Source organism: Lampetra planeri, chromosome 37 (assembly GCF_965212315.1).
Source record: "Lampetra planeri chromosome 37, kcLamPlan1.2.h2, whole genome shotgun sequence".
NCBI classification, from domain to species: Eukaryota; Metazoa; Chordata; class Hyperoartia; order Petromyzontiformes; family Petromyzontidae; genus Lampetra; species Lampetra planeri.
Window position 1 is genome coordinate 5,561,166 of NC_136143.1, and position 20,753 is coordinate 5,581,918.

Sequence of the window (20,753 nt, forward strand, 5' to 3'; positions counted from 1 at the left end):
ATTATGTTTAAGGCCGGAAACTATGCACCTCTGACATGGACAGACTGGCGCTTACCATGAGAATGTGGAATTTCCACCCGCTCTGAGCCACCCGTGGAAATGTGGAAACACGCCACGCCGTTTCTTGCTTGCTCGGTTGGGGGAGGCACTTTGATTCAACTTGCACCGGTTACTGTGGCACAGTCGATTCTTTGAAGCAATATAAATGATTAATAATTACACTTTTATATCCGAAAATTAAATGCAAATTAAATGATAATTAGACCATTTAGGCTAATGGTGCGAGCAAAATTTCTCAAATGAGACGTTGGGGGGTGGGGGGGGGAGGAGGGAAAACAATACAAACTAACCCAAAATAAAGAAATAAAGAGGCAAAAATCCGAACCGATTCTTTTAATTGAATCGTGGCCCTGAGTCGTGACGTGTTACCCCCTACGAGCCACTCCGATAAGCACGGTTGGCTATGTACGGTGCGAAAGAAGTTCTGCATATGTACATACGTGCGTACACGCAAACCGCGCGGCAGACGCGCTCCGCCTCTCGCCTTCGAGATTCCCAGCCCGCGCGCGCAGGAGTGAGCCGTCGGTTCGATTTCAGAGAGCTTTCTTACTCCTCCAACCGAGGCTGCAATTTCCTGAAACCCGAAGCGTTGCTTGGAAGCGCAATCGCCGTCATCGACTCCAAAAAGGAGGAGGGGAATTTTTTTTTATAAAAACAAAATAGTTCTCATGTTTTCGTAAGAAGCTCACTCCCACGCCCCGTGCCTCCTTCGACGCTGTTTCATGGGCAGTGATGTCTGAGCAGTAGTTCGGCTTCAGTGTGGCGGTTTGGGGAGCTGATCAGCAGCGTCTTCTGTAAGTTCATCTCGGGGTCGGTCGTGAGTGAGCCACTGGACGGCTTCAGGAGGAACCACATTGTGGCTATCCGAAATTCTTCCTGGCGAGCGACCGAACCGGGCTGTGGTGTTACCCTGTAGTCCGTGGTTTGAGACGTAGACTCGCGTGGATATTCGTCGGCTTGTACAGAGACCCATAGACACGCATAGAGATCCATAGAGACACCCCGAGAGATCCATAGAGAGACCCATGGACGTGCATCGACACTGATAGGCTAAATATTTATTTTATTTATATGTGGACACAAAAAGAACGGAGTTCTGCTTGTATAATGTTTTCACCCATAATGCTCCGCAACAACGCAGAATGAGTTTGTGAACTTAAAAGGCATTTGTTTGTGCGGGACACAAAAATGTCAAAAATTAACAGCGCGATTTTTTTTTTTTGGTCGTGAACGGATGGTTTAAAATGTTTATTTTGCTGCAAGCACTACAAGCCTCTCGAGGCACAGCTGGGAATGAACGGTAAATTAACTTTTTTTCTGGCTGTGGTATATTCCGCAAAAAAACCCCCATCACAACAGCGGTGAAAATATTTGCCTCTGAGCGTTCGATCAGGACCGCAAAACACACAGACAGCGATCCCCCGTGTGGCCTTTGACAGACTTGAGAGGCAAGTGCCGTTAGTGAGCACCTATTCATGCCGGCACTGCGCACGAGTGGGTGCTGTCTGGACTCAGCACCGCATCCGGTAGCCTTTGTCTCCCCAGTGTGTTGATGTTTACACACCGCACCAGGTACACGTTTAATGCCGAGTCAACCTAGGTGAAGCTGCTGATAGCTCTCTCGATGCGTGCGTTGGATTGTACCTTGGAACAACCCGCAAACGAGTTGCAACCACGAAGACCGACGTCGTGATCGCAAATGAGGTTGGCCACGCTCGGGAATCGAACTCGGATGGCCAGTTTCATAGGACCGTGTGCGCCAACCGCAATGCCGCCACTCCTCCCCACATTGACGGTGGAACATACGTGGCGGTGGTGTCAAAACTTCACGTCTTAGAAGCTCCTCGTGTATGTTCTGTCCTGCCTTTGAGTGAGCATGGCGGAGCTTTCTGCCACCTTAAATCCATGTGGCACCGCCACAGGGCATTGCTTGGCGCTGAGATTAGAAGCCAGAGTCGCACACACACTCACACATGTGCGGGGCAGGGCGGGTGGCTTAGAGGGAGAGCCAAAGTGGCAGGCGTTCCACCATCTGCAAAATCGATTACACGCTACCAGCAGCAAATGGTGCCCTTTATGCCGATTTTTTCCCCTCCCCCCCTTTCCCCATTTTCAAAACCAGACTTGGTTCCCATCCGAAGGGAAACGTGACACTGGAGGCAGATGCAGCGAGGGTCGGCGACAGTAGCAGCGGGAGGCCTCCAGTTGTCTCGTGCGGCGCGGGGCCTTTAGGTGGCTCAGCTGCAGCAAGGACAATTTCAGTTTGCGTAGCGGCTGAATGCAACCGCGTCCCAAGATGCTTTGCAAAAAAAAAAGTGATAAACTACGTGGGGAGTAGATAGCGGGGTAGGAAGTCGGGCCAGGCAAGCAATGGGAGACAGGAAGGAGAGTCCCGACCGCGTAGGTTTTCGCGGTCGTGCTGTGCAGCGCTCTGATGTGGTTATCGGGGTCGTGCCGCCCCCACGACCGCCCTTGTGCGTTGTTGTTCGGCGTCTCGACGCTTCGATCCGCACTTCGCGAGCTTCTTGCGGAATTCGAGCGAAACTGTCGGACAATGCGCGGTACAACCCGAAAAAAACGGCACAGCCACGAACAACGTGACCGCTTCCCAGCGCCCGGCAACAGCGAGCCACGTGTACAGCTGCGGGGCAGCCGGTGCCAACGAGCCCCGGGGCTCGGCTGCTTTGCGATCAGCAGCGGCGTGACATAGACGCACGTTTGTTACATCATCACACATCCACGCCGCTGCTAAGACTCGCTAATAGTCTGGGCAGAGCGTGTCCGAGGCGCACATTTCAATCGCGATGTTTGAGTTAAACTTAAGCCTCTTTGCATCTCAGAAAATGTCGCGGGCTTTTGCCGGCTTACGTACGGCCGCTGTCACTAAATGCAGTCACGTGGTGCGTTCTTGCGAAGAGAACTCGCGCGCGTTGTGCGTGTGTGTTTTTTGTAGCACGGGGCTTTTTATAGGAACCCGCTGATGTTATGTAATGAGGGCGTGGCCGCCAAAGGACGGAACACGTCCCCTGGGTCACGTCCACCGCGGAGAGATGGAATGGTGAAATCTGCTTGTTTTGCAGGTGCTAGGCGGATTGTTGCATCGCAGGATTGTGAGAGAGGGCAGCGGCTCAATGAGGAGGCCTTCATCCAGCAGTGGATTGTAATTACACTAGGATCCCACCACCTGTTAGCTCAATTATACACCAAAGCATTAGGAAGGAAAGATGGAAATTTATTCCGCTGATGAGACTTAAAAGCCAAAAATCGTGCCAGAGTTTGCTTAATCGAATGACACACAACGATAATGGTCTGGAAAGCAAATTTTGCTGATGGACTAAATTTTTGTTTGTGGAGTTACGCTACGTGCGTCTAATGTGCAGCGCTGAATGCCTCGTTCCTTCAAGCGTCTCGGCTGCGTTATAGGAAGCACAAGTGTTGGGCTCTGCATGCGTAGCCAGCCCTGTTCCCTTGGAACCCTGGAGTAGTGTGGGTAGACTTGCCACCTGTCCTAGTTTTTACAGCATCGTCCTATTTTTGAGGAAGATGTCCTGGAAAATACATAATTCTTTACGAGATGTTAAAAGTCCCAACTTTTTTCCTTCTAGAAAGAACCAAAAAATATGGTCCCAACTTTTGTCACTTGCATAATGATAACAAGATTCTTCCGGTATTGTCAGATATTCCTCTTCCAGTAACACGTCCTCGTTTGGTTGTTCCTCAGAGGTGGCAACCCTAGCCGTGTGGCTGTGTGTCGCACACACGCACACACACACATGTTGTTGTTGTTTGACTTGCATCCCACTGGGATATTTGCACAGGGTTGGTGTACGGTGATTTTTCTGCAATATTTTGCTGTCTTTTCTTGGATTTTCTGTTTGCAAATAGTCACTTTAAGATGTTTTCTTGTTCATGTTTTTTTGTTTGTTGCGGTTGCACCCGATTCAAGAGCCGAATGGCTCACAGGGCTATACCTAATAAATGAACTTTGAACTTTGAACGCACACACCGAGCGAGCATTGATGTGCGGACGTGTTTATCGACGGCAGGCGGGAACGCTCCAAGGTGCCGTACGTGGTGAGGCAGTGCGTGGAAGAGATCGAGAGGAGAGCCATCGACGAGGTCGGCATTTACCGCATCTCCGGCGTCGCCACCGACATCCAGACGCTCAAGGCGGCGTTCGACAACAGTAAGTGTGGGATGCACGCACACACACATGCACGCACGTACGACACCGCCACCCTCCACGGCTTCGAGTTCGTGTGTCTCCTGGTCTCTAACGAACCGTGGGACTCAATAAGCATGCAATACGCCTCCTACCCATATATTTTCTTCCACGTACAAAAATTCTAACATATTTTTACACATAGCGTCAACCGGCCTTCTGAGAGTTACATTTTTCAGCAGCGTTGGTTTAATTCAAGCAATCTCTGGGCCGTTTTAGACATTGGGTCACCTGCCAACAGGGTTAGGCTTGCTTAAACCAATGCTGGTGATCTGCCAATTGTTTACAGGACTCCGTTCTTCTTATAGTAGCCATCCAGAGTAATTTACGATGTATGGATGTTGAACTTCTTTCGTTATGCATGAGTATTGCACGAATAAATAATATTAGGAAGGTTGGGAGGCTGGCGCGGTGTAATCAGAATCAGAATCTTTATTTATACTGGAGGAATCCGATGAGCTATAAAGTTATTTTTCACAGAGTTACAGTGTAATGGTGAGAAATCCACAGGTCGCCGGATTCGATCCGTTCTCCCTATTTGGCAGTCAGAGCGATGGGCAGGTTTTTATTACTACCACCAATACTCTGACTCTCCGTGGTCCGTGCGCGTCGCCTCTGCCCCGACTGCAGACCACAAGGACGTGCTGGTGATGCTGAGCGAAATGGACGTGAACGCCATCGCGGGCGTGCTCAAGCTGTACTTCCGGGAGCTGCCCGAGCCGCTGCTCACCGACGAGAAGTACCGCAGCTTCGTGGAGGCCATTGGTAAGTTACGGAGATGCAAGCCGCCCCCCCCCCCCCATCACCACCCTCCGCTAGCAGGCGTAGTGGTGCAGCAATTCATCAAAATGACTCTTCGCTCGAAAGCAACGTTGCATTCTACCACCATGAAAGTACCCAATGCTAACCTAGTGTCAAAATTCGAGTGCCGATTGATTACTCAATGACCCGAAGTCTTGCCCGGAGAACTTTTTGGGCGTATGCACGTGCCGCTGGACTGAACTGCTGTGTGTGTGTGTGTCACATGGTGGGGAGCGATCGTGGTGTCACGGTCAGCGCGCTGTGCGACCAACCCGGAGTAATATTCCCGCTTACAGCCAACAACGGTGACACCAGATCTAAACCGGTCCTGGGCCTCCCCCCAGGTTAACCCGGCTTTAAACGAGTACCTGATGCAGTGTATACAAATCTGCACTGGGGGAGACAAAAGCAGCGGCGCGTGGTGTTGGCCACCCATCCAGCAATTGTGCCAACAGTCCGGTAAGGGCTACATGGGGGGGCCTTTGTCTTTGTGTCACGTGGCAGCGCTCTCGGACCCCGTGGCCAAGGAGAACTGCATGCTCAATGTGATGCAGTCCCTGCCTGAGCCGAACTACACCACCTTCATGTTCCTGCTGGGCCACCTGCGCAGGTGAGGCACCACAATCACCCAGGTCTCCCTTCAGTGAAGTGTCACAACACCCATGTCTCCTTTAGTGAAGTGTCACATGACCCAGGTCTCCCTTAGTGAAGTGTCACATCACCCAGGTCTCCCTTAGTGAAGTGTCACATCACCCAGGTCTCCCTTAGTGAAGTGTCACATCACCCAGGTCTCCCTTCAGTGAAGTGTCACAACATCCAGGTCTCCCTTTAGTGAAGTGTTACAACACCCAGGTCTCCCTTCAGTGAAGTGTCACAACACCCAGGTCTCCCTTCAGTGAAGTGTCACAACACCCAGGTCTCCCTTAGTGAAGTGTCACAACACCCAGGTCTCCTTTAGTGAAGTGTCACAACACCCAGGTCTCTCTTTAGTGAAGTGTTACAACACCCAGGTCTCCCTTCAGTGAAGTGTCACAACACCCAGGTATCCCTTAGTGAAGTGTTACAACACCCAGGTCTCCTTTAGTGAAGTGTCACAACACCCAGGCCAGGTCTCCCTTCAGCGAAGTGCCACATCACCCAGGTCTCCCTTTAGTGAAGTGTTACAACACCCAGGTCTCCTTTAGTGAAGTGTCACAACACCCAGGTCTCCCTTTAGTGAAGTGTTACAACACGCAGGTCTCCCTTTAGTGAAGTGTTACAACACCCAGGTCTCCCTTCAGTGAAGTGTCACAACACCCAGGTCTCCCTTTAGTGAAGTGTTACAACACCCAGGTCTCCCTTCAGTGAAGTGTCACAACACCCAGGTCTCCCTTCAGTGAAGTGTCACAACACCCAGGTCTCCCTTAGTGAAGTGTCACAACACCCAGGTCTCCTTTAGTGAAGTGTCACAACACCCAGGTCTCCCTTTAGTGAAGTGTTACAACACCCAGGTCTCCCTTCAGTGAAGTGTCACAACACCCAGGTCTCCCTTAGTGAAGTGTTACAACACCCAGGTCTCCTTTAGTGAAGTGTCACAACACCCAGGCCAGGTCTCCCTTCAGCGAAGTGCCACATCACCCAGGTCTCCCTTTAGTGAAGTGTTACAATACCCAGGTCTCCCTTTAGTGAAGTGTTACAATACCCAGGTCTCCCTTAGTGAAGTGTCACAACACTCAGGTCTCCTTTAGGGAAGTGCCATATCACCCAGGTCTACCTTAGTAAAGCGCCACAGCACCCTTGTCTGACGTTTCGCTCCACGCGCTCGGAACTTCTCAAGGAACCGAATATTCAACCTGAGAACGACAGATGGCTCGACTTCGACTTGACAACTTGGTTGGAAAACAACCAACGTCACTGGCGTGCCGACACGCTTCGTTGCGCACGCCGGGTCCACTCACCGTCGGGGAAGCAGTAGAAGCGGCGGCGGCGGCGGTGGCGAACGGCCGGGCGCTCGCGACACTAACGCCGATCCGGTGTGCGCAACGCAGGGTCGCGGAGCACGACTCGGCGAACAAGATGACGCTGCACAACCTGGCCACGGTGTTCGGCCCGACCCTGCTGCGGCCCTCCGAGAAGGACTCCAAGAGCTCCCCGGCTGCCATCGTGAGCGTGGACAGCTGGTCGTTGGAGGTCATGGCTCAGGTTCGCTTCCCCGCATACCACGAGGGGGGGGGGGGCACCGGTGATGTGACGGCGGTCGCCGTTGACAGATAAACGCGCGATGAAGGCCGATGACCGATTCGCGTGGAATGTACCCGATCTCTTCAGACAAGGTTTGAGCCTGGATCGATTTTTGGGGGGTAACCACAGCAAGGCTTGCCAGGTGTTATATGTGTCAGGGGTCAGGGTTGCCACCTCCTGAGGCACAAACAAAAATTGAGACGTATTATGGGAAGAAGAATATCTGACAATAACAGCTGAGGGGAGACCTACATTTAGACGCGTTGTCTCAAGTGGTATATTGTTACACAAAAATCAGGACTTTCAATGTCCCAGAAAGACCGACAGATTTCCCAGGATGACCCTTCATTTCCTCCAGTTTCCATCCACGTGAAGCCAAACACTCAATTGTGTTGGCCAACATCTCAAAGGCAGAAAGAACCCTTGTGAAAATAAGATTTTCAACTCTAGCTTCATTTGGTAAATGATTGGCATTATTATTGATAGTCACCTTTTAAAATAACATGTTGGCTTTCACAACCAATATGATCCATAATAGAGGTTTTTGGGTTAGATCGCGTAATTGTAAATGTGTCGTTAAAACCGCCACCACCCACAGAGCCAATTAGTAAGCTTTGTCACGTAAACGAAACGTGCCAATTACGATTTAGCTGTGTCGGGTGGTGGCGGGTTTAACAACACATTTATGTTTACGCTATCTAATCCAAATACCTCTGCTATGAACCTTTTAATAATATTAGTAGAAGCCAGGTGAAATTTTTAATTCCCATGACTATTTTCCCACATGTCAGCCGAATACATACAGGCCCACATTCTTCCAGTGCTGGATAACAGGCCGCTACCACCGCCCGGCACGTGTGTACTGCACAAGTCTGAAAATTTTCATCTCAGTAGCGTCAGTTTTTTTATTTTGGAAAAAAAAAATCATCTTTCTAAAAGTTGTCCGTAAGCCGCACTGCAATTATATTATTCGGCAGTATCCAGTTTCTCCATTTTATTAAATGAATGTTAAACGAGGGAGTTGGTAAGATGTTCTCCTGCTGCCCAGGGGCTGCTTGGGCTGTGTTTTTTTTCTTTGGACAGGCCTCAGCGAGGTGGTGGGTGGGGGGACGTGTGAGGAGGTGGGGGTCTCACTGGACCTCCGCCCCTCCCCCTCCCCACCTCGTTACATCCTTTACCGCCGCTTGCCCTGGGAGACGCAGCAATCAGGGTGGCAGGACCATTCGTCTCTAGCCCTGACGCACGTAGACTTCGTCAGTTGTTTCCCTATAATTGGTCTAAAAGCAAAAACAAAATAGCAGGGCAGGAAATGGGCACTTGCTGGTTTGGTGGGTGGGGGGTGTTGGGTGGAAACAAAATAAGACATTTTATAGCAACGAGATGCAATCACTCAGAGGCTGTCTAGATTTCCAGGGAGGCCTTCCAATGCGGCAGAGAGTTGCCTTCAGTGCGCACTTTCTTGTTTAATCACGCACGCATGCAACCCTTGGGCGTGCTCTCGCTTAGGAATGCGAAGACGTTCGCCGTGGCTTGGTGCACTGGGAGTAAGTTGGTAGATAACTGGTCGCCAGAATCTTGATTTATTATTTTACAACCATACTCGATGTGGTGTGCCTAGGGTTGAAATCGGCCTGGTTTTTATCAGAATCATACTCTTTCTTGGTTAACTATAGAGGGAAATGAGAATAGGTTTTTCCACTTTTTTCTGGCAACAAAACAGGTGTTAAGATGTTAAAACACCAAACTGAAACCTTTTACAAGGAATCATGTCTGCATTAACCACAATGCTTGTGGTCAGAATGCAAAAAAATTGTACTCTGATAATCTATGCATTGTCTTTGAAACTGATTGGTCCACACCAGAGACAGCTTTCTTTTGAGCCTAGTCTCAAAACGGTGTTAGACCAGAGGACGCTTAAAGGCCTTTTAGTTTCAAAGACAATGCACTATATTATCAGAGTACGTTTTTGTTTGCATTCTGACTACAAGTATTGTGGTTAATGCAGACATGATTCCTTGTAAAAAGTTTCAGTTTGGCGTTTTAACAACTTAACACCTGTTTTGTTGCCGGAAAAAAGTGGAAAACCTTTTCTCATATTTTGGTACTGGCAAAGGAGGTCCCATGATATAGAGGGAAATTTTAATGTTTTGCCAGGACATAATAATTTCAGTTTTTTTCAGTTGCATGATAATACATGACTCAAGAAAATGTGTTTTCGTGAAGTTCTCACCTCTTCTGTTGTTGTGAGATTCTTCTTTCAGTGAAGTACTCGAGTTTTATTTGTACCTCCGACGTGGCAAACATTACTTACGTGTGTGACAGGTGCCAACCCGGAAGCCACTAGAGCTATGCACTTTTAAATTTAGTTTTAAAACGCATTTCTTGAGAACTGATTTTGGTGTTTAGTTTATTGTCCACCCCCCCCCACCCAGACCTCCCGATTAGCACGGTTGGCTACTAAGGTGCGAAAGAAGCCCACAGTGGCGAGATGTTAACTACCTTGCCTGGTATACAGGAGGTCCGTGGGTTCGATCCTGACCCTGACGCCTGTATATTTGGAGTTTGAATGTTCTCCCCGTGGTGATGTGGATTTTTCTTCGGGTCCTCCGGTTTTTCCCTCCACATTTACAATCAACATGCGTTTAGAGCATTTGGCCGCTATACATTTTCACCCGCTTTGTTGAGCTATCATTTGTGGCCAGGTTGCTTCTGAAAAGGAGCTCAGTCGGCCTTACCTGGTAAAATATATTTTTGTTAATAGTTTTACAAACACACCCGGCTGAATTGAAGCCCTCCGCATGCGCCACCGCCTGTGAGCATCGTGCGCCGAGAACGGAACATTTCGCAGGCGCGCGCGGAGCGTCACGGAGTGCCGCAAAGCGGAGGGACTTGAGCAGCCGAGGGAGTGAAGTGGATTCATGGGAGAATGTTCTGAGCAGAGTTCCCAGGAAGTCCCGAGTTTCCGCCCCGTTCCGCCCACCCCCATCTCCCCCCCCACCCACCCCGCCAGGCAGACAAGTGTGCGCTAGGCAGAGGTCGCAAACGGGTTTTGATTCGGCCGCACCAGGGTCGCAAATGGGTACCCGTACCCGTACCCGGCCGGGTACGGGTACCCGTTCCCTACCCGTACCCTACCCGAAATGAGTGACAAACGGTTACTCACCAGTGACTCACGGCCTACCCGTACCCGTACCCGGCCGCACCAGGGTCGCAAACGGGTACCCGTACCCGTACCCGGCTGGGTACGGGTAGCCGGGTATCGGGTAGGGTACGGGTATCGGGTACCCGGTTGTGACCTCTGGCGCTAGGCGCCGGGCTTAGCGATCTCGCAGGGCTGGGCACACTCCGTACCTGTGTTGAACTTGTGTTCCGCAAACCATGTACCCGCCGCCCTTCGCCAGTGTGTCCAGTATACACTCTGTGTGGACTTGAACGCTCCCGTAAACTATCCATGACCGAGTCGGCCGGAATCGCGCCCGATCTCGTCAGATCTCTGAAGCTAAGCAACGATTTATACTCGAATGGGAGACTGCATGCGAATGCCAGGTGTTGTGGGTTTAGGCTGTGGGGTGGCTAGGAGGTTACAGTATAGCGGTCGATTTTATTAATTCATCTGTGCGGAGCTTTTGAGTGTTAGCCGGTTTATATACTTGGTGGGTTTTTCTCCGGATGCTCTGGTTTCCTCTCATATGCAGCCAAACACTCATTAATGGAATTGGCCAACATGCCAATGTAGGAGCACGCTCCTGAAAAAATACTAATACCAAGTGAGGCTTGTCTACATGTACATAGGGAATATTTTTTTCATTACATTTTGCACGTTTTTACTTATTTTGCTCTCTTCCGAATTTATTTCCGTTTTACGATCCGCACCACTGTCACAAGATGAAGAATCCGTTTGGAAATCTCACAGAGCAAAGCCCCCCTTGTGTGTTGGCTAACAGCTGCAGAATATACTTCTCACATAACTTCTCCCAGAACAATCCTTCAAGTGGCCTTTTTTTGGCTTTTCTACAGCAGGGTCACATTTTCCCACGCACTTTGATAGGAGATTGTCGCATGTTAGTGAAACCAGTGCATATATATAATTGTCAGAGCTGGAATTTGACTAAATAAAGTTTCAAACCAGAGCTTAGATGATAGGTTTTTAGTTTTTTTACATGGTTGTTTCTTGGTGCCTCGGCTGACACCATCAACTCGTCACACTCATTCATCACCGTTGGGCGGCTTCGAACCCAGAACCTCTCGACGTTGCAGGCTCGGCACTCTGACCGCTGAGCAACTCGGGCTTACCTAAAGCGATTTATTTTTGTTATCTTCATAACAATCAAATTGAACGGTATCTGAACAAAATGTTCCCGTCGCGCTCAAAAAAAGAGTTTGGCATTTGCGCCTCACTGGAGTGCGCACGCATTCTCGACGCTGTTACGATTAATCGCGCAAATTTCGCCGAGCGACGACGCTGCTATCCGAACGTTTGAACGCGTGCTCCAAGGCTACGGTGCTGTCTGTACAAGCCGGCGAGCTTTGAATAATCCCAAAGATAGAAATAGAACGTCTTTATATATTTCCAATCGTATGCAGTTCCGTGCCGACAAAACGCAAACCAGACTCCGCTTGGAAGACCCCGCAGGATAAATATTTGAGTAAGCCCGAGCGTAGGCTGCGCGCCTTCCAAATACTCGGCGGTGGGCGACCGCAGCGTAATCACAAACAGGCCACGTAACGAACGCCACGTGGGGCTGGATCTACCCTCGCACGAAAGTGAACTTGACGTTCGTGCGCGCGTGCCTTCGTTTGTTCGTGCGCAGTGGCAAATCCGAGACGATGCTTTTCTCGGAAGTCATTCACGACACAATTGAGATGATTTATATGAAGGATGAACTGAGCGAGGTTGCATGGAAATTTAATTTGATTCGGCGCAGAAGATAGGTTTGTTCGGCATGGAACAATCGTGCCCCTTGCTGCGATTTGATGAATTGTCAGGATTTGGGGTCTTGATTCGAGTCGGGAAATGAATTCTTGTCTGTCTCGTTTACATTGTCCGTCTCAATTGATTCGTTCAAATCATTATTTGTGTTTAAGTGTACAATTAGGCATGTAACTATGCATTGAATCGCTCTTTGAAATAGATTATTATACGTGTGATACTGAATTTAATCATGTGGTTGACGGTGATTTACTTAACGAATTGTACAAACCATATGTAATTTCTAATGGAGCAAAAATAATCTAGATTTGAGGTTTTCGTGACTGCAGGGATCCATGCTTTTTGGTTCTTTCGGTAAAGTCACGTAGGTAGAAAATAAAATAAATTAAATCACGACGCTTCGATTGCAACACAAGCAATCATCATCAGGTGGGAAAACCACAAAAATAACTGAACACATGAGACACGTAAAATAAGCAACAATACAAAGGCTATAAAAATCAGACGAACAAAAGAAGTCTTGCTACCTGGAATCGTGACAATTAATTAAATCACCGGGAGATGGAGGGTCAATAATTAGCAGCCTAGTTACAATGATTCTCATTAAATACATCATCATCATCCACGATGTATCCACTGCATGATAGATGCATACCTTCCCAACCCCTTCGCTATCTCTCACGTTGCGTAACACACAGATCCAAATCGTATTGTGAATTGTGTCGTCTTGCGCGCCGACACAGCGTTGGTGATGTTCAATGCGATGGCGTCGCGCGTCGTGTCTGTCTGCAGGTGCAGGTCCTCCTCTACTTCCTGCAGATGGAGTCCATTCAGCCGTCCGAGAGCAAGCGACAGAGTCGCCTGCTGATCTAGAGCGGGTCGGCCCGCGCCCCCTCCCACTCTTCTCCTCCACGCGCTCCTCCATTGCCCCGATCGTCATCGGCGCTGCGCTCGGCAACAGCTCCCCTCCCCAGCAGCGCTGGTGCCCGTCGTCCTTTTTGCCAAAGCCAGCGTTCGCATTCCTCCACCTGCAGGGTTGGCCCGACCGTAGCGTAGAGCGATCGATCGTTGCCGCGGGTCTCTCGGACACCTCCGTGCAAGTGGACGTTTTGTTTTGCGTGTTTTTTTTTTGTTATAAAACAAGCCAGCTGCAAGTTTGGCTGAGGTGGGAATCGTGCAGCTTAGCCCATTTGGCCTGTCTCTCCATCCGTCCCTCTGCTGGAACAAGGGTCTCTATATAAGTCTCGGTGGATCTGCAGGCGTTGCTATTAAGTATTTTTATTTGAATTTGTGCAAAACCAAAATGCGTCAGTGGATTAATGGTAAGGAGGCACTTGCCCACGCCCAGTGCTTCCAACCCTGTGTGCGTGCGTGCGTGTGCACGCGTGTGCACAAAGCCGACGAGATGTTAAGAATCACGACGATGACAAATCGCCCCGTGTCTGCCGAGTGCAGAATACACACCCTGGTGGTTACGGTGGACATCCATAGGCATCCGCGCGGCATTAGCGACTGAACCGTACATGGTACAGCGGTGTCCCCTCTCTGACCCCCAATGGTTATTCGCAGGAACAGGAGCACATGACCGGATGGACAAACTCGAAAGCGTGAATTTTGATTTCAGTTTGTCTATTCGCTGTTGAGAGATTTTCATCCTTGTCGTCATCATCATGTGTCATTCCCAATCCGACGGTCGACTTGTCTTGGGATCTTCATCTCCACGCTTAGTCCGTCCTGCGAATCAAATGGCTTCGCTGCGTTGTCCAGACACCCACGTGTTCGTCTCAGTTACCGATCTCTTCCCCCTCAAGCTCACCAGAAAGGGACCACGGGCCAACGTTCAACTTGAGACTGTAAATCGACAAGAAAGATTTAGTTGCGTCAAAAGAATGTAAAGAGCAAGCACGATTGATATAATGAGCACAGTGATTACATCTCTAGTCAATGAACTGCTACGGTAATCCTGCAGTAAGCGTGATGATGCAGTTCAATCGTCCCCTGATTGTAATGGACTAATTAGACGTTGTGAAAACACGTGGCAGGGTTTCCGTCAATAGCTTTTATCATATCAGTGCAAGACGTCGTGAGGCGCATCACATTCTAATCGGTTTAGACTGACGACAAACGACACCATCAGGCTTTCAGACGGGGGGCATCTCAGGGTGCAGCCTCGTCGCGTTCAATGTGATGTCCATTTAAGCTTGTGTGGGTGTGTGGTGGGGTAAAATGTGGGAACTCCCCATCTCTGGCAAGTTTGTCCAGCATAGTAGAAGAGTCGGCCAAATACCCTATGGGGGGGGAGGAGGTGCCCTAGAGCTCACTTCGGTAGAGGCCCTTCTGCCAGCGTGGCTAACCGTCACCACGGGTACAAGACGGAGCCTTCCCCCTGCCGACACGCGTCTAGTCACAGAGAAAGGCAGGCGCTAAGCTGGGATAAACGCGTTGCTTGGTTTTGCGTTTTGGTAGAGCTGCCGCATCAACCGACGGAGACGCTTCACGATACACCAACAGCTAGGGTTGCCACTTTTGATGGTTTCACAAAAACCGGGACACGTCACGGGATGAAGAATATCTCACAACAACTGCAGCGGACGAAGTTACTTCATGTAGATGCATTGTCGAGAGGGGTGCATCAGTAACGCAGCTGACGAAAACCGGGGCTTTCAATTCCCGGGAAGACTTAGAGATTTCCGAAGACACCCAGCTAACTATCTTTAAAAAAATAGAACAATCCTGGGAAAACCAGGGCAGGTGGCAACCCTAGGGGGAGCACGGGTCGAGCGACGGGCTATTTACCGCTGAAACTCGTGTCCAGGGGGGGGACCTCCCGAGATCGCGAGCGCCAACGCGAACGAGCGTCGGATGATGCAGCGGTCGAGCGTCTTGGAATCGTGTTGACCGATGAGCCCACGGTAGCGGCGGACGCACGCACGCACGCACGACGCCACCGATGAGGGAGATTGGGGGGGGGGGGGCGATGAACGCCTGGAGCACACCGCTGGGCGCTTTAACCAGCTCGGCGCCAAGCATGGCACATTTGTATTGAAAACGTACAAAGACTGCACGCATAGAGTGCAGTAATATATGTGTGTTACACTGTTTGTAATGTTGGGCTGGCTGCTTTTCCAGCGGCTGCTCCTTCACGTGGCTCACCTGAGATTTGCTCTGTGGCCCACTTGTGCCCATTGGAGAAGGGTGGGCCGGGCTCTGATAACGGTGGGGGCGGGGGGGGGGGGGGTTTGTACAAAATCTATGCCAAACCAGCTTTGCAAAACGATCCGGGGGACCAAACGGTGATTGAATATTCTACTGATTTGTTTTTCTTTCATGGCGTTTGAAGGGGTCACATTATTGTTGGGTTTTTGTTGTTGTCTTGTTTTGAATTTTTAAATTATTGTACAATGTTTTGTGTAAGACGGGGGGGGGGGGGGACTTAAATATATAGCTATGATGTACTTGGTTATTCGTAATGAACGCCTATTTTTTGTTGTCTGCCGTATGTAGATTAAATCTGTAGTTTCTGAAAGGTATCCATTGACAATGTAATCATAATTTTGTAAGTTCAACTCTCTCTTCTCCATGCCCTGCACACGTTAAGCCACTTCTACAAGTGATCGTTTATTTTTCGAATACAAACCGCTGAGTTCACATTTTTTATTCAGCACATATAATATTTAGACACTTTCGGCAAGCTGTTGTGTCTCGTACTCTTGAGATGCTGCGTGCAAAAACGCAGTCCTTTTTTTTTCTCTGTTTCGTGTTTGTCGTCAATATTATTTTGTTTGAAATATTTTTTTCTGCATTCAAAATGTTCGAATACTCTTCTTGCCTGTATATAGCACAATGTTTTTATGAACAGGCCTCCCCCAAGGAAGGCACTCGATGTGAACTGCTGTGCGTCTCTGTCTGTCTGTGTGCGCGCGTGTGTCCATTTGTGTCTGTGTGTGTGTGTGTGTGCTCGCGAACAGCACTTGCCCCAAAAGTCTGTGATGGGGATCTTTGTACAACATCGTGTATTAAGCACCCTCCTTGAACCATGATGAAACCAGGTACGGAGAGCGTACCCAGGCAATGTTAGATGGGTAAGCGGCATTTTTGCGTTGGGCATTGATTGGCAAAGGCCAAAAAGCATGTCTCTCCAGCCACTGCCGACCATGCCAAACCTCTCATTAATCCTGCAATTGAAAAGGTTTTACGTATCCGCACTAAATCTGCTGCATTCAAAGAGGATTATACGGACAGCTTTTACACCGCAATGATGTATAGGGACTGGTGCTAATTTCTTTTTTGGGCATGACTCAATGTAAAATAATATGTTGTGACAATTCCTTTATTTTTACATAAACACATTGCTTTACCGTTGCCGGATGTCCACCGTCGCTCGGCGTTTAATAAACACAACTTCAGGACGTTGCAAGATCGGTACAACTTATCCAGACGTGAAGTATGTTTTGTACTGGTCTATCTGGAATACGTTTAAATACTTCCTACACATTTATTTGTGGCGTAGTAGGTTGCGTAGGTATAGGTAGGTTATGGTAAAGTACATGCTTGGTTAAAAATATATATATTAGTTATTTTTGCAGTGATTTAGCACCTCTTACGAAAACAGAATGATATACTATGAGATCTCTTTTACTAGTGGCAAAATATAATGGTAGGTTTTTACCCTTTTAACTGGTACAAAACTGACACCTTTATTCAAGGCATCATGTTTGCAATGACCACAACACAAGTAGTCAATAAAGCAAACAAAAAGAAGCAACTCTGATAAGGATAGTGCATATTATTATCCTTATCAGAGTTGCTTCTTTTTGTTTGCTTTATTGACTACTTGTGTTGTGGTCATTGCAAACATGATGCCTTGAATAAAGGTGTCAGTTTTGTACCAGTTAAAAGGGTAAAAACCTACCATTACAGAATTATATACTTGGGCTGGCGTATACGACTGTTTTTCAAAGCGGCATTGATGTTGAGTGTATGTTACCGGAATATAGGGTACTAATTTTACCCTTTGCAGAAACTTACTGAATACATTTTTACATCGCGGTACCTGTCTATAGGAAGGGAATGGTGTTTTTTCAGTCAGAGGGTCACGTGTGGTGGGGTAAATTATGGCTAACTCCCACCTCTTCCAAGACTTATGGCCAGTATGGGTGAGTTGGCCAAATGGCCCTCAAAGAGAGGCGGGAGGGCTCTGGAAACGTGTCCGTAGTGGACGCGCTACCCCGCCTGTCCAACCCGCAGCAGTATCACGACACAGCAAGTCACCAGTACCAGCGGGATGGTTGACTTAGTTAATTGGGGTTTGGGATTAGTGTCGTATCTAGTTTGGGTGTGCTCAGCCTCTTTTTTGCCTATCCATTGGAACGTGTCACCTTTTGATTTCGGCCACTATTAATAATATCTGCCGCTCGTCCGCTCACTGTGGTGGGGGCTTGAGCATTGGAGTTTGAGAAGCCCCACATCCTGGAGAGAAAGTGAGCATTTTTTATTTGCACACAAGAAGTCATGGCGAAATACTTAGGAAGAGATTGTCTGAATTATCATCCTCGTCAACTTGGCTGGGGTTAATTGAACCTTCAATGATTCGGCGTAACCTGCGCTGCTCCGATGGTCGCCATTCGATTCAAGAGTGGATTTGGGTTTTAACCTTTGGGGCTTGTGAGAGCCCATTGCGGCAACATTTGATTTAAAAATCATCGGTTTTTATCGCACGTAAATTAACGCGCGTGGCCGTGAGTTTTCAGAGTCCACTAGTAACAGGTGAGCCGCGATTGCATCGGTGCAATTTGTTAATCGACAAATTCTTCTTTTAGCGCCGACCTCATGCAAACAGTGAATATTTTGGCTTCGAAGAAATAATGTATCGTCAACGCCTCCAATCTGGACCATTTAATTTTTTTAAATCCTTTATATTAAGTTCACTTGCTTGCTTGCACGCTTACGACCGTGCAAATCTTTCGGTCGTTTTTTAACCCACTTCCCGTGATCCAATCGAGCTGACATTTTGCACACAGACTCGTTGTGCGTGACAATTTATTTTCGTGAAAAAAATTTTCCTAAATTTTACACTTTTTAGGAAAAAATAAATTATATTTAATTACCAATTGCTTAATGGTGGCAGGCAATCATCTGACCCATAGGTGACAGCCATCTCAAGCCAGAGGACGAGAGGACTCTAGCCGCCACGCATATAAAGGATTTATAGTGAAAAACTTTGTTTTTACGGGTTAATTTTTTTAAAAACCATTCTCGCGTGGTGCATGATAGGCTTGCAGTGCCACCTCTTGGTCATTTCGGAAAATGTGAGCTGCAGCAAAAATGTCCGTCGGGGTTGATTTGCATATAAGGTACACGAAGCAAGAGCCCCATTGTATCTCCAAGTATAAATTATATTTATTTTAACCCATCAGCCTATTGAGCCAGCAGCATTTGTGTAAAGCGATTTTAGATGGCAAACATTCTCTAATGTCGATAGCAGTCAGGCCTCTGAAACGCATGCCGATCAGTTAAATCATTGTAACTACCAGATGTTATTGGCAAGAACACTGCACACAAACTATCGCCCGCAAAGCCAATAGACCGATGGACTAAAACGTTGCATTTATTTAGTTACACGTGTAGACGGTGCTCTTTAAACCCTGATGCCCCCACGTGTTTCCAATTCAGTGATTTTGCGGTACACACAACAACACTGGGCGTAAGGTCTAATCTACGATCCAGTCGAGGATTCGTTCAAACGTTCGTGAAAGTGGTGATCTCACCCTGAATCTCACCAAACGGCTCTCTGATGAACCTTTAGCGCCATCTAGTGGACACAAAACGCACCTAATTTCGCGTGCATTAAAATATTGTACTACAGTATATTGTGGCTTTAAATCGAAGCAAACAAAAACAATAACCATTCTCTATGATGTTCAGCTTGTACATTTTGCGGATCTGTTTGTGTGTAGGGCTCTCGTTGTGGCTCTCGTTGTTAAGAGTGTCACGATCAGTCGACTCGCATTGTGCCCAGGGGCTCTTGATCAAGCCCCCCCATCAGGCACATAAAGTGTTAGAATGTGTCTATTGCTGAGATGTCCTCTCCTATGCTATGAGTAATCGATGACTCTAGCGATTACCACATCGATTACCCAACTAATCGGTATAACACAAATATGGTTTGGAAAAAGAAATGTCTCGCCACTGTTACTTGAGCCGCTGGGCGTGAAGTGATAGGCGGGGATAGTGATATTCATATTCTTAGGTTTTTTCGGTAAAGTCACGTAGATAAAAAAATTTAATTAATAAAAGTAAAATGAAAATAAAATAAAAATCACGACGTTTCGGAGGCAACACAAGCTTCCGTCTTCAGGTGGAACAGTCACAGCACGATAGCTGTATCAAGTGAGAGGGATAGTGATGTCATCGGCATTCTCAGCCACGCCCCCAATGGGCGTGGCTTGCAGGGGGTTTCCTGCTTTCACGAGGCAGGATATATTTAACCGACCACAACAAATGCAATCACACTTTTCAGTTAATGAATCGACTCCATTGCAGAGGTCGCAAACGGGTTTTGATTCCTTACCCGTACCCGGCCGGGTACGGGTAGGGTACGGGTATCGGGTACCTGATTGCGACCTCTGGGATGAAGCCATGTTTCAGGCGCGGGTGGGTTGATTCTAGGAACTTGAATTGTGAGAAGAGACAAGACGTTGGGAAATAAGTGACAAACGGTTACTCACCAGTGACTCACGGCCTACCCGTACCCGGCCGAGTACGGGTAGCCGGGTATCGGGTACCCGGTTGCGACCTCTGCTCCATTGGCAAGCCACCAACGCGGCACTAATTTCTCGTCACCCTTAGGCAGTGCCAAACTGTCTCCTCACACTGACCAGGGAGGTCTTATCCCCATAAAGTGACAGAGGCCCAAGGCAGCAGCTGTCCTCTGCCGATGCTTGCTTATAAAGCTTGTGGCTCTCAAGTTCCATGTATCGCGCTACCTTAACCCATCCCGTTGGGTTTGTACAGGGATTTACCAATGTAATCGCCGACTTAATTTCTTTTTGACATAGACCAACTTTATTTTTGTACTCGGAAACTGTCACACCAGACAAACATCTGTTTTTTTTGTCTCCGACGCCTCCTATCGCCAACAATTAGACCGCAGCCCATTGAAACGTGTCCGTAGCCTACGTAGGTGGTCTTGCTGTTTGAAAGTTGAACTCACAATTGCTCATGGTTGTAAAATGTTGCATCTGCGTTTAAAAAATATTTTGTTTTGTACATGATGAGTATAAATAAACTGCTGTTTTCAAGTTTCCTTTTGTCATTTTAGCGCATGGGTTTTGCACAGCCACTTTTCATCCAAGTTGAGGATATATTTTCATTGTATTCCTTCAACCTTTCGCGACGCTGCACAACAGGTGGCCTAACCCAGAAGGCCATGCTTGGGATTTCTTTGTCATGGTACCATTGCAATGGAAACTTGGGTGTTTTGGAGAATGACTCACAAAAATATAAACACACAAATCGCCA

General features: G+C 48.2%; 1 protein-coding gene across 2 annotated transcripts in view; it reads left to right on the forward strand.

Annotated features, from left to right (window-relative positions):
- The window catches only part of LOC144730968 (breakpoint cluster region protein-like), a 126,689-nt gene extending 106,153 nt beyond the window's left edge, over positions 1–20,536 (forward strand). For both annotated transcript variants that reach the window (XM_078611863.1, XM_078611864.1), the window contains 5 exons: positions 4,107–4,246; positions 4,913–5,047; positions 5,588–5,693; positions 7,111–7,264; positions 13,026–20,536. In XM_078611863.1, coding sequence (XP_078467989.1) covers positions 4,107–4,246; positions 4,913–5,047; positions 5,588–5,693; positions 7,111–7,264; positions 13,026–13,106 — 616 coding nt within the window. In that variant the 3' untranslated portion in view covers positions 13,107–20,536. The remainder of the gene's footprint in view (positions 1–4,106; positions 4,247–4,912; positions 5,048–5,587; positions 5,694–7,110; positions 7,265–13,025) is intronic.
- The last annotated feature ends 217 nt before the right edge of the window (positions 20,537–20,753 follow it).